The sequence below is a fragment of the Lithobates pipiens genome, unplaced genomic scaffold (assembly GCF_037356315.1).
Source record: "Lithobates pipiens isolate NorthernLeopardFrog02 unplaced genomic scaffold, aLitPip1_a1.2 Scaffold_3, whole genome shotgun sequence".
Lineage (NCBI taxonomy): Eukaryota > Metazoa > Chordata > Amphibia > Anura > Ranidae > Lithobates > Lithobates pipiens.
The window spans coordinates 98,508,275-98,523,371 of NW_027507790.1; the positions used below are offsets into that span (position 1 = coordinate 98,508,275).

The following is a 15,097-nucleotide window of genomic DNA, read 5'->3' on the forward strand; positions in this document are numbered from 1 at the left end:
CCCTGACAGAAAAACAAACATTTATCTCTTGCATTGCTGATGCCAAGTCCTGTTTCTGGAGCCAGGCTTTAAAGTACATTCTATGTTTTCCCTGATGTGGAATGAGCCTCCAAAGTGTTGTGAGTGCGAAGGGTTAATAAAGTGTCTGATGATGATGGGAGTGCAGACCCTTGTGTGATGAGAGCAGACTGAGGGGTGTATTGTCCCCCCCCCCCTCCTCTTCTGGGTCATTGCTGGAGTGAACCTTGGACCATTATGCCAGGCACACGCTTGGCCTGCGGGCTTTTGTTATGCAGATGGCTCAGGCCTGGGAAGCAAGCACTTGTCTTCTTCTAATACAAAGGGAGGGGGGCAGTAGGTGGAATAAAGAAATTAAAGGGAGGGAAAGGCTGGAAGTTTGCCAGCCCCTTGTTTACACGTCATAGGAGACCAAACAAGAGGCTCGACTTGTCTTTCCTCTCCAGTCCCACTCTATGGTGTCCCCTGTCCCTGGGTGATGCTGCCAGGACCACACGCTGATTACTGAACACAGCCCGGGGAGGAGGAGTCAGCGAGGCCCCGCCCCCTCCAGTGTCTGCCCAGCGGAGTGGATTCAGGACCACCAGCACTTGGACAGCTCCTGAAGTGTGATCGGTGCGGCGGCCGCTCTCCTCCCCGATCACTATGGCCGGCGTCCAGCAAGGGGAGAAGCAGCTCTTCGAGAAGTTCTGGATGGGGACTTTTAAAGCCGTGGCGACCCCGCGGAGGGAAAGCATCATCGTAGCCAGCATCACCTCTCGGAGTCGGAAGCCCTTAGCCAGGTAGGAGCATCTGGGAGGGATGGGGCTTGTGGTCCATATTCCGGGACCTCGTTGTTACACAGCACAGCGGGCTGCCTGGGTTCTTCTCCTTCCATCCTCTATTTCTTCTAAACTCCTACAATACAGACAATGAGAAGCAGCCAGTCTTCTACAATGGGGGTGGTGGAGAAGGAGAGATCGCTACTTTTTCTTAGATTAGGAAGAGTTCAATAGACATCAATAGACATGTCCAATCTTTGTGTGACAGTCCCTTTGTCCTGGAGGGAGCTCTCACTCCTATTAATGAGAAGCAGCATGCACTCCCCATTCTAGACAATGCATGGGCAGCCAGGATCACATGTACACACAGCTGTCTGCTCAAGTGGCACAGCTTCTAATAGCATTATGCCATGCAGCCTTCTATTTTATATAGGTGCTACTACCAACTATCACCCATATTGTTGGATATATCATGCTTTTATAAACAGGGTACATCTAACCCTATAGGGGTTCCTCCAGAGCATCAAGTCATTTCTGACTCTCAGATCAGTAACCACTCACAATGATGACTGTTTTCATATATCTGTAAGGGGGATTCTTCCCACTGACCACATATATAAGGAGCATTCATCCCACTGACCACATATATAAGGAGCATTCATCCCACTGACAACATATATAAGGGGCATTCATCCCACTGACCATATATATATAAGGAGCATTCATCCCACTGACCACATATATAAGAAGCATTCATCCCACTGACCATATATTTAAGGAGCATTCATCCCACTGACCACATATATAAGGAGCATTCATCCCACTCATAACATATATAAGGAGCATTCATCCCACTGACCACATATATAAGGAGCATTCATCCCACTCATAACATATATAAGGAGCATTCATCCCACTGACCACATATATAAGGAGCATTCATCCCACTGATCACATATATAAGGAGCATTTATCCCACTGATAACATATATAAGGAGCATTCATCCCACTCATAACATATATAAGGAGCATTAATTTCACTGACCCCATGTATAAGGAGCATTCATCCCACTGACCCCATATATAAAGGACATTCATCCCACTGACCACATATATAAAGAACATTCATCCCACTCATAACATATATAAGGAGCATTCATCCCACTGACCCCATATATAAAGAACATTCTTCATACTCACCACATATATAAGGAGAATTCTTCTCACTGACCCCATATATAAGGGGCGTTCTTCCCACTGACCACATATATAAAGAGCATTCTTCATACTGACCACATATATAAGGAACATTTTTTCTACTGACAACATATATAAGGGTTGTCCTTCCTACAGACCACCTTATAAGAAGCATTCTTGCTACTGACCACATATATAAGGAGCATTCTTCCACCAGACCATATATATAAGGGACATTCTTCCTAATGACCACATATATAAGGAGCATTCTTCCTACAGACCATATATATATATGAGGAGCATTCTTCCTTCTCACCACATATATAAGGGGCAATCTTCCTACAGACCACATTATAAGGAGCATTCTTGCTACTGACCACATATAATAAATATATACTTGTATAGCGCACAATGCGAACTGAACATATAAAGAGCATGCTTCCCACTGACTACATTTATGAGGTGCGTTATTCCTACTGACCACATATATAAGGAACATTTTTCCCAATGACCATATATATAAGGAACACTCTTCCCACCTACTACATATATGTAAGGAGCATTCATCCCACTGACCACATGTGTAAGGAGCATTCTTCCCAATGACCACATATATAAGAAGCTTTCTTCATACTGATCACATATATAAAGGAACATTCTTCCCACTGACTTCCCACCAACTACATATATAAGGAGCATTCTTCCCACAGACCACATATATAAAGAGCATTCTTCATTACTGACTATATACCATTACTGATTTTATATATATATATATATATATATATATATATATATATATATATATATATATATAAAGGAACTCTTCCCACCTACATATATATAAGGAGCATTCTTCCCACTGATCACATATGTAAGGAGCACTCTTCCCACTGACCATCACACTAGCATACAGTGAGCTGTAGATTTATTAATTATTAGCAGGGATTCCCTGAGAACAGAAAGTTATTTTAAAGGTTCCTCCATGCTAACAAGGTTGAGAAAGGCTGATCTAAAGAATAACTGATCACCTGCTGAGTTTTGAATCAACATGAAACTTGTAAGACGTGAGTCATATAAATTTGCTTTACTATACATAAGTCAGGGAGAAATGTAAAAAAAGGATTCTACGTTAAACCGGATGGATAGTTATTTTTAGAGGTGATATGCTTTGGCTATTTGGCAGCATTTTGTGTTGCAGGGTAGTACATAGCATCAGATCATTAAATCCTTTCAAGGTGTTTCGGAGTGAAATATTTTGTGCTGAACTTGAGAATTGCAGCCATTCATCATGATCGGGTGATAATGATCACTGCTTGGCAAAGTAGCGTGTATTATTGCATTCTTTACTGTGGGGAAAATGCAACAGATTTATGCTTTGTACAGTGTGGATCTTTATTGTTTTTTAGTGAGTGAGACCGTGTCACAATTTGACTCCATGGAACTAGTAGTCCTTTACATGCGCAATGGTGCAGCTGGAGCTCTGTCACTGACTTAGCATATTGGAGGGAAATGAATTATTTAAAGCAAATGTGAGAATGCTCCTGTGCTCAGCACTCATTACTTTCTTTTGTGTTTGCAGCAAAGCAGGCGATTTTTATTTTGTGCTTGCCCCAGGGCTCATTGTTCACGTATTGAATGAAGTATATGAACTGTGCAATGGAACATGAAACCTTTCATAAACTATAGAGACATTTTCCAGGTGAAATGGTTCTTTACGCTGAGAGCTATAAAAATTAGCAAGGAAGGCATGAGCAGCATTAAGATTTTACAATTAGCTAACTTGATTGACATGCATTTTATATTCAGATTAATCTAAATATAAATGTAATTTATAGACATCGTACATTTCTAAGTAATGCATGTCAGTACAATTGTAAAACAGATTTAACACTCTGCTGCTGGTAAACCAAAATTTCACCCATAGACTTCGCCATCTATGTATCCTTCTTGTATGATCCATGTGTCCATGTCTTTTTGCTTGATCTATTAGAAAATGGTTGGCTGGCTTAGCAATATACAATCCTGGTATAAAATCAGACTTACTGGTCAAATGATGATGATGATGATGATGACACATGAACAGTGCAGTAACCCATAACAACCAAAGATCGTCAGTTTTCTGCAGTTAGAACAATGAAAGATGATTTCTGATTGGTTACCATGCGTTATGCCCTTTTGTGCACCACTCTGTGCTTTATTAAATAAGCTCAATGGTGTAAACTTAAATGCCCAATAAATGCTGTATACCAAGTTGAGACTAGTTTAGAAGGGATCATTAACTAACGTCAAAACCACTAAACCATGAGTAGCTACAGTCATCAGGTTATGTCAGTAGGAAATAGTAAAATATGTAGTAATAAAGAGCCAGTAATCTAACATTTGATACGTGGCAAATTCAGATCTGCAGGAGTAAATGGATGGTATTCAGTGCATGCGCTGCTAAGGTGAAAAGGACAAACATTCTCAATTTTACTACTTTAGATAGAGAATTACAGAACACAGTTCTATACAGCAGTTTGGGCACCAAGAGCAATGACTGCAGATCGATCTTTGATGACCTCTTTCTTTTTCCTTAACACTAGAAAGTGTAATTATATACTTTGCTTCCAGTAAGTCTTGTGCATTCTCTTATGTGATTACACTACTGATTAGGTAGCTCTATAGACCTTGCAGTTGGCTGACACCCAACTGACAAGATGTTTGTCCCAGAACGACTTAAGCTAAAAGCTGCCATGTGCTGAAAAAAACGTTTCTAAGATAAAACACTGTGCCAAAGAAATACAGCTTAATCCACGAAGAATACTAAATATATACCCTGCGTAAAAAAAAAAAAAAAAAAAAAGCCAAGCATCCCTTTCAGTGGGAAAACATACATAAATTACAATATGTAGACTTTAATCTCTTACCTACCGTTGACATTCTGAAGCTGACCATTAATTGTTGTCCTGTGCTATGCAGTAATTGCCTAGGCATTTGCACTATATTCTCCACCAGCAATAACTGTCATTAGCACAGTATGGAATAATTGGTCTGAGTATTAAAACAACAATAATGTTTTAGAAACACTGCTGGATAGGAACACATGACTGTTTAATGATTCTTTTATAGATGGATACATGTTAGAAAAACAAGGATGTTTCTTATCTACTCCTGTTATACTTATCCTCCATCTCTGTTGTAGGCTTTGGAAAAGCTCAAATGAAAAAAAAAAAAAAAATAGCTGTGTAGCTAATTTGTGTTAGTGAAGTAATTGAATTTTGTAACTGTATAGAACAACCTGCAGGGATATTTCGATAACTGTTTCTTTAGAGGTAAAAGGGGTCATTGAGAAAAAAAAAATGGATGTCAGGTAGAGGTCTTTGAAACTTTTCCCATTAGCTTTCAGATTCTGTAATCTTAGTGCAAGATGACCTGAGAAAGGCAAAAGATACTTCCACGCTCCAGTAACCAGCTACAGTGTATGGCAATGTTACTTGGCCAGTCTTAGAGGACACAGTGAAAAACAGACAAGGAGTGGGTACACAACAAGCACTAACATGATTATTAAAAGGGATAAGGTTAATAAATATCCACCTTTTGGGGCCATAAAAAGACAAGTCTGAAATCCTGCAAGCACTTGTAGGCATTATAGCTCTGTATTTGAGAAGGTCAGAAAATAGGCAATTTGTAAATGGCAGGAACACATAGCCACCATCAGATCGTTAAATGATCTGACCATAGTCAAATTAAATCTGGTTTGATGCTATTTCCATTTTGCACGACATCATTGCCCAATGCAAAGCTAGTGCTATAACAAGTGGGGTTCACTAGCTGCTTGTCAATGTTTGTTAGTACAAAGCTAATTGCTGTATTTGGCAAATGTCTTCTTTGCCACCCTTGTGTGCCAACTACTTAATAGAAAACTAAAACAAAAACAGATTTGCAACAACTTCAATTATATAAGCAAATTTGCTGTCATATGAGCCATGCGTAGAAGACAACCATGACCAGTTGTGTAATGTGGATGACCATTTTCTTCAACCTGATCCTCGCTCATTTGTTTTATGGTTGCATGATTGATCAGATATTATTGCAATATTGTGACCACAGCAATCACATTGGAGTAGTGGATTTCAGGAATCAATGAGAGGCAATTTCTGGTTCTAGCATTCATGTAACTGAAAATCTATGCAAGATATCTCATAAGGTTTGTGTTTGAGTAGGTATTACATAAACATCCTACACAGGGTGTAATACTCCAGTTGGGGGATTTGATTGAACAACCTTAAAGCAAGACCTGTGAGCCTGTGTTCCTTTATAGTCCATAAGGTAAAAGAGAATTTTACAAGTACCACCTTATCCTGGCAAGAATTTTAAAGGGAACAGAGATTCACAGATCTATTAAGAATAAAATAAGTTATGTTAAATAAGAATGGCAAAATCCTTCACTGGCATGGTGCCAGTAATAGCCCTAGCTTAAAACAATCACCAAGCACTCATAAATAGTAGTCATTTATATCTTTCCATAAAATAAAAGTGTATTTTTTTATCCTGACATTTGATGCAACAGCCATGGAATAATGACCTCGTTAACATTGTTAGACTGCCTAGAGAAGGCTTTTATATTGCTAACTGGACAGTGACAAATTCATTTCCTTATAAAAGATGCGATGCTTTATGTGAACCAAGCATATTCAATAAAGCAGCATAAAAAGAAGTATTCATGGTTAAAGTAAAGTTACCCAAAGCTTAGTATACATACAGAAAATCTGATTATTTGCTATTAGTTAGTACATTTTACATATTATCTCTATTTTATTTTGTGCTGCCTAGCAGCATATGAATATCTACTTGTTCTGATGGGGTCTGTGATTATGGGAAATCTCAGGGGATTCACATGTCTAGTTTAATGATATTACTACTATTACTAATACTCTAGTACTACTGCTACAACTACTATATAACCACTTTTTGCTATAAGTGCTATTAAAATGACTATAATTCTACTATCAGTACTATTATTTAAACAATTTCTTAATTTGTTTTTTGATGAAAAACTTTTGTTGAAAGAATTCTGATATGTTTCATGTGTGCTTTTATTACCAATTGCCATTGATATCTACCAAATCAGCATTTTAGGCATCTTTGCCTTTATTACTCAGATTATATGAATATGAATTATTTGATTTTATTAATATATGTGTAATTATTTTGTACATTGGTTCAACGGTGGCTATGAATAACTTTCCAATTTCCTATGTGCGATTCTTCATGGCTGACTACCTGTTGCAAACTGTAAAAAAAAAGAAAAAAAAAAGAAAAGAGGAGTAATCTCTAAAAGACTCATATATAAATAATACATGTATGCCTTTTTCTCTTTTTGCAACAAACAGACAAAATATATAAAGCAGACAGACACATTGAGAAAGAAGATGACAGGTACAATGAGCGTGTGGGAGAGACACTCCACAGTAAAAAGATGAGAAATTGGGAGACAATATAATGCCGGATGTGTTTGTCACTGAATGACTGAAATTAGGAGGAAGATAGACAGGTCACATAAACAAACAAATAGATGGATACGTTATACATGAGAGGTAGCTGTGGGAGGGTGGGAGGAAGATAGGTCTCAGGCACAAGGAGATTTTTGTATACAGCTAAATATAGCTAAAAAATATTTTTTTTATATACAGCTAAAAAAAGTACCAAGATCTGTCTTGGTATCAGCCTCCTATCATCCTCTGTACAGAAACACTCAGACTGGGGGGGATTTGAACCACTAGGAGCTAAGCAGTATAGGCTGCATACACATGTGCTGACAGGTAGCATGCTAACGGGAGGAGGGAGCAGACCCAGCAAGTTATTTATTAGTTTGTTGATGTTCCTTTATTATCCAGTTTGCAGGCTGAAGGAAGGTAGGTGGCACCACTGTAATCATCGACTTAAACAATAAAAGTGGTTTCACTCTCCTGGCTGTGCTGCTTGGCAGGGGCATATTAATTAAAGTGGCTGAACAGAATTATAAATCCTTTGGCTTACAAATTTGCATACTGTATGTGTATTAACTGTGTATTTAGCTGTTTGCCTGGGGGTTCACCTTTAAAGTGGAAGTAAACCCATCGATTTAAGAGTTTAAAAAAACAGTTACATTACCGGAATGTGCACGGGAATGTAACTGTCACAATGGCTCTCAACCAAACTGTTAAACCATCCAATGGCTGGGATCATAACTGATCACATGTGCAGCATCATGGTAGTTGAAGATTAAACAGAGGCCAAGATGGCAGCTTCCTTGGCTGAAAATGATAGGAGGGTTTATTTCCACTTTTAACACTAAAAAAAGAAATTCACGCTCGATGGCCGAATGTTTTGGTCATTGACCTTGGTTTGTATGATGTTGGGGTAGGGTTTTTTATGTGTTCTATGTTTTGTGGGGAGGGGATTTTTTCCTTAAAAGCTAAGTTTACATTTAGTGCTGCTCGAATATGGCTGAATATGTGTACTGACTTTGGGTTGGCCCACACCTCCTGGTTATCTAAGCTCATCCTGATTTTGTTCCCCCCTGGGGTTCCATGATGGCTCCCTCAGATACCGATTCGCTGACTATTATATCATGGAACGTCAGGGGACTCAACTCAAAATATAAGCGGTCTCTGTTATTTCAATATTTAAAAATACATAAACCTCACATAGTCCTGCTGCAGGAAACACACCTCACCGGCAGCAAGGTTCTGGCTTTGAAAAAACCCTGGGTGCAAAGGGCGCTACATGCGACCTACTCCTCGTACTCTCGAGGGGTATCCATACTAATTAGTAAGCGAGTGCCTTGCGTGCTCCAGGAGGTTCATCTGGACCCCCAGGGGAAATTTGTCATGGTGGTACTGAGCATTTATAATAAGAAATATGTCATTGTTAATGTCTACCTGCCTCCTCCGAGCCAGATTCACGTCCTGTATAGCTTATATGAGAGGCTGGCTCCGCATTGCCCGGCGTGTGTCCTGTTTATGGGAGACTTCAACGCCACCTTGTCTCGTGATCTAGATAGACCCTTCCCACAATCGACTTTTAATCCTGATCTTAGTGTCTGGGCCCAGGCAGCGGACTTTCGGGAGGTGTGGAGATGGCTTCATCCCCAGGATAGAACCTACTCCTGTTTTTCATCCACGTTTAAAACATCCTCCCGTATTGATCTGGCGTTTGCTAACGACCTCCTCCTGGCTAACGTCCAGGAGGCTAGCTACCTTCCCTCTGGCTTATCGGATCACCACCCCCTTAAATTGATTGTTAGGACCACCAAGTTTAAGAATAAAGCCCTCTGGAGACTGCAGCCCCATTGGATTAATAACACGGCAGTCCAAGATAGAGTTTCTCCCTCCTTGCAGGACTACTGGCTGCACAATGTGGGGTCAGCCTCCTTGGGGGTGACATGGGATGCCTCTAAGGCTTATGGTAGGGGGCAGTATATCTCTGCAGTGGCGGCGGTTAGAGCAGAAGTAGGGGACAAAGTGTCTGATTTTCAGCATGAAGTTGAGGAGGCTTTGACTCAGTACTCGGCCTCGGCAACGGTCCCCAACTTCGAGCGCCTCTCATCACTTAGGCGGGAATTGCACCTCCATGTCTCAGACACTACCAGGCTTGATATACAAGACAGCAGACAGAAATACTTTGAATATGGTGATAAGAACAGCAAACTGCTGGCTATGCTGGCGCAGCAGGACAGGCCTGTAGCGGTTATACCAGAAATACTCACAGCAGAAGGGTCACTGGTTACCTCTCCGGAGGATATTTTGACTGCCTTCACCAGGTTTTACTCCTCTCTGTATGTCTCCTCACTCCCTGACAGCTTTGACCCCACACCAATGACCTCGTTGTTAGATACGCTAGCACTGGGATGGCTCTCTGACACGGAGCGACTACTCCTTGTCTCGGAGATCACACCAGAAGAGGTCCTGACAGCCATCAGGTCTTTCCCAGCGGGGAAGACCCCGGGGCCGGATGGACTACCTATAGAGTATTACAGAGCCCACGCGGAGCTGCTTGCCCCCAGGCTGGCTCAGATGTATCGAGCCTGTCTTCAACAGGGCTCCCTACCGGCTTCTATGAGAGAAGCTCATATTGTTCTCATTCCGAAACCTAATAAGGATCCTAAGCAATGTGCCTCTTACAGGCCGATAGCACTCCTGAACTGTGATTTAAAAATATTGACTAAGATTTTGGCCACTAGACTCAATACAGTAATCAAATCTCTGATTGACTCCGATCAAACAGGCTTTATGCCAGGTAGGTCCACTGACATCAATATCCGCAGATTGTTTTCTAACATTCATGCCCCCCATGATAATCAAGGTACTAGGACTATTGCCACCCTTGATATGGAGAAAGCATTTGATACAGTGGAATGGGTGTATCTGTGGGAGGTACTTAGAAGAATGGGTTTTCCATTGCGGTTTATTGCCTGGATACGTACACTTTACACCGGTCCTACGGCATGCATTAAACTGAATGGTTCCCTGTCACCCTCGTTCCCCCTGCAGCGGGGCACCAGGCAGGGGTGCCCTCTCTCCCCGGCCTTGTTCGCCCTAGCCATGGAACCTATTGCTGAGGCTCTTCGGAGTTCGGTCGAGGTCCGTGGTCTTCGGGTGGGCTGGCTGGAGGAGAGAGTGGCCCTCTATGCGGATGATCTTCTGCTTTTTTTAAATGATCCCGGTGACTCTCTGTGGGGCGCACTTGGAATCATGGATGCCTTCTCTGCCTTCACTGGGTTGAGGGTGAATTGGCATAAATCTCAGCTCTTTCCGGTGGACGAGGGGGCCAGGACCTCACCATCCTCCACCACGCTTCAATGGGTGGATAGGTTTACCTATTTGGGTATTGTCATTTCAAGAGAGACCAAGGACTTTGTCCGGCTCAATCTTGAACCTGTTCTGATAGAAATCAAGCCCAAATTAAAGGCTTGGGGCAATCTCTCCCTCTCTCTTATTGGCCGCATAAACCTTCTTAAAATGAAGGTCCTTCCCAAACTTACATACATATTTAGGAACTCCCCACAATGGCTGACTAAAGCCTTCTTTAACTCTCTGAAACAACTTTTTCTCTCCTTCATCTGGGGACCCAAGTCCCCCAGATTCAAATACACCACGCTCACCAGGCCTGTGGGCAGTGGAGGGTTAGCTCTTCCCGACTGTCACAAATATTTCCTAGCTACCCAGCTTGTTACCGTCCACTGGTGGCTGCAGCCGGACCTGACCAATGCTGCGACGGTCTTGGAGGCAGCTATAGTGGGGTCTCTGGAGGCCTTAAGGGGGTTGGTTTTCAGGGGCCCAAAAACGCCTCACTGCCTCACCCCTTCTATGCGCACCACTTTAAGGGCGTGGAGGGCGGGAGAGGCACTGAGGGCGTCCCTGCCGAACTCCTGGTCTCCTCACACCCCCCTGTGGCTGAATCCTGGCCTTTCGCAGTTTAATACCATCCCGGACCCTCAGGCCTGGGCCAAGTGTAAGATACTGACGCTCGAACATGTCGTTCTCAACGGGGAACTTGCTCCCTTTCATATCCTGCGTGACAAATTTAATGTGCCTACATGGGCCCACTTCCGTTATCTTCAAGTCGCGCATGCTTATCGCTGTCAATTTTTGGGACAACCGGTCGTACTGGAGTACTCTGAGCTTGAGTCCATCCTTCGGGTAAAAGACCTGGAGAAACCCATGTCTCAGATTTACAGGTCCCTACTGGTTGCTGCCGTCCCCGAGCTGTCCTCCCTCCGCAGGAAATGGGTGGTGGACATACCGGAGTTGGATGACGATGACTGGAGGGAGATTTGGGATTTTCCGTTCTCCCCTTTGGTTTCAGCCAGGGACAAATTGGTCCAATACAAAATTGTACACAGAGTCCACTACACGCCCCACAGACTGCACAAGATGTCGCCGACGCACTCCCCGGAGTGCTGGCGCTGCTCCTATCAGCCGGGAGACTTCATTCACATTTTCTGGGCTTGCCCAGCGATTGTATGCTTTTGGAAAGAGGTTCTCCTGGTGATAGTTAAGACCACTGAGGTTAATATTCCTTGCGATCCTAAATATTGCCTGCTGGGGCTGGTGGAACAAATGTCGATCCTCAGGGCTAGGAAAACACTCATATCCCTGTTGCTCTACTATGCACGCAAGGCCATCACCATGACCTGGAAACAATCGTCTCCCCCCTCTATTAAATTCTGGAAAAACCTGGTGAACGCTAGCTTACCCCTCTATAGGGCCACCTACTTGAACAGGGGTTGCCCAAAGAAATTTGAGAAGGTGTGGAACTGCTGGCTGGATGATAACACAACGGCAACAGATGTAGTAAATAACCCATAGTTCGGTATGGATGTAGTATGGTTATAGGCTGACCCACCTGCTCTTATGACACTTTATCCGGTCATTTTAATACTTAGCACAAATTATCCTACAATATCCTCTCCCCACAGTGGGGTATAGATAGGCAAGTTTATGTTTGTGTTAATTTGTCCTGTTGCGGTCAGTTGCCGCATCAGAGGCAGGGTATATGTTTTGTAATGTGCTTTGTTGTGGCCTGTTGCCGCATTTGGAAGTTTACCCCTGTGTGGGAAATGTTTGGCCCCTGCGTGGGCGATTTTGTATGACACTGAAAATTCAATAAAAAAAAGATTAAAAAAAAAAAAAAAAAGAAATTCACAATCAAAATTCAATCCAGAATATGTTTCCTGTGTGTTCGTCACTGTGCAACAAGTACAAGCTGTTATCTGTATCCTTTATAAAACACAGATTTATGAGCTTGCTATGTCCACCACAGTGTATAGACTAACATAACTGGTCATGTACTGGAGGTACTTGAGCTTGTTTTCAGTTTAGTTCCATTATACATGGAAATAACCCTTAATCCTAAGCTGAAGCTCAAAGCAGGACTAAAGGTAAAAATACTTACCTCTATTCCAGTTGTCCGACACCCGCAATGTTCCTTTTTGGTGCCCGTGTTCTGGCATATAGCGTCCGTTCATCGGATAGTGTCCACCCCGTACTGCGCAGGCACAGCACTTGCACAGTACGGAGCAGAAGGAGATTCTGAAAATCTCCGTAGATGAACAGCGCCTGCGCCATGAGTCGAAGTGCTAGCCCCACTATCCAAATGGACATAGGGCTGCAAATATTAGAGGGCCACGCTCCGGGCACGGCTCTTTTTTTTCTAACTCTATGTCCACTTGGATGGTGGGGCTAGAACCTGGACTCACGGCGCAGGCGCCGTTCATCTTCAGCTATTTTCAGACACTATCCGATGGGGGACACTATATGATAGGACACCGGCATTTTCTCCCCACTTCTTCCGTGTGCCAGTCTTCAGCCATCTTGATTGGTCAGCGTGAGATGATGTTGCTCCTGTGCATGTGCGGGAGTGCAATCATGTGGCGCATAGGCAGTGTGCTGGAAAGTAAACTGTGCAGCTCAGTGTACATTTATAAGGGGGCTGTGAACAGGCAGTCTTTTCTGCAATAAATGGCCTGCCTGTTTGAAATTTTGTATTTTGTAACTTTAGCACTACTTTAAGATTTGATACCCCTCCAAGTTGAAATAAAGCTCTACCCCCTCCTATTATTGTGTCATGCCACCGTTGTTCAACTATCAAATATCAGACTTCAACAAAAATGGCATCTGTGTGCACACAGACAGCAGCTCCCTGTTGTATAAGTGTGAGTAGAATGGGGGAAAGATGGCATCAGTTCCCCTTCGCTACTTGTAGAGAACTCCTCAAACATGTTTCGTCCTTTTTGGGGCCTAATCGTAGAGGCCTTTTATGATTAATCCCTGAAAAGGGAAAAACACATCTGAGGAGAGAAAGAGCTGAAGCCATCTTTTACCCATTCTATTCTTTACCCATTCTATTCGCTCTCATACAGCAGGGAGTTGATGTCTGTATGCAGATGGCAGCCATTTTATTGAAGTCTACAGGAGCCTGAAAACAGGTCCTGTCTGGCTTTTTACATGTTGATCTGACTCAGGTTTGGGGAGCTTTTGAAAAGTATTGTTTTCATTGTTTGGGCTACATATGTCAAATATCAGAACCTCTGTGGTTTGACTGCTAAATCTGGGGTGGCACTGGGATGTAACAGAGCTTAGACACTGTAGGGAAGTCAAGGACCTGTGTAAGATGAGGATGAAGTTCCAAAGTCAAGTGAAATCTCTGAACAGAAGAAATCATGCATACAAAATACAAATTGCACAGTTTAATGACAATTTAACAATTTAGTCCTGTTAATCAGGGAAACCAAAGACCAACAGCTGAAAAAGGAAATATAGGTAAAATGAATTTATACGCAGCTTAGAAAACAAATCTCGCTTTTATCAGTCTCAGCTACTCTTTTCAAGCTATGGTTCGCAGAAAGTCTATGTCTATTGTGAATTAGCCAGTGTCAGAATGGTCAAAAACAACAAACGGCAAATACGGTAGTTTACCCTTCCACCTTTCACTTGTCAGAAAATGCCTGCCACATATAAAGTGTTATCAAAGGCATACAGTTGTTTTATTTAGCTGCAGTGTCAAATCGCTGAGCCAAAGAAACAAAAAAACATTTATGGGTACCTTGATTTTTCAACAGAGGAAGAAAGCAAACTGAAATAATCATAGTACATTAAAATTGATCTACAAGCAAAATAAAAACACAAAATACATATATGGAAGATGTTTTACCTGCCAAAAGATTTGCATTTCTGTCTATTCAGTTTTGCGATTTACAAAGTTCTGCACCAGAACAGCCCTGCTCTGAAATATAGGAGACCTGATATTTTTCTACTGCAGTTATATAATAACATTTTGTCGCTATTCTTGGCCTGTGATTAGTCAGTAATGGAGAAGCAATGTAATGGAGAAGCAGAAAAGAACCTCTACCTCAAAGAAGTTCACATGTCGAACCTGAATCCCACTGAAATCAATAGGAGCAAAATCTGGCAAAAATAAAAATGCCCATACAGGAAGTGTAAAAAAAGAAAATAGTATGGGGTGGGCACTGCCTTGGGGAGCGTGTCCTAATTCTTCCTGCGAAGAGGTGCACCTCTGATGTACAGAAAGTGCTGAAGCAGCACTGATATTTAGGAAGGAGACGCCTTTTAAATTGCCAGCAAATTACATGTCAT

The 15,097-nt window shown here is 42.2% G+C and overlaps 1 protein-coding gene across 1 annotated transcript in view; it reads left to right on the forward strand.

Annotated features, from left to right (window-relative positions):
• The first annotated feature begins 466 nt into the window (after positions 1–466).
• The window catches only part of SRRM4 (serine/arginine repetitive matrix 4), a 212,251-nt gene continuing 197,620 nt past the window's right edge, over positions 467–15,097 (forward strand). The window contains exon 1 of the mRNA XM_077462077.1: positions 467–800. Coding sequence (XP_077318203.1) covers positions 664–800 — 137 coding nt within the window. The 5' untranslated portion in view covers positions 467–663. The remainder of the gene's footprint in view (positions 801–15,097) is intronic.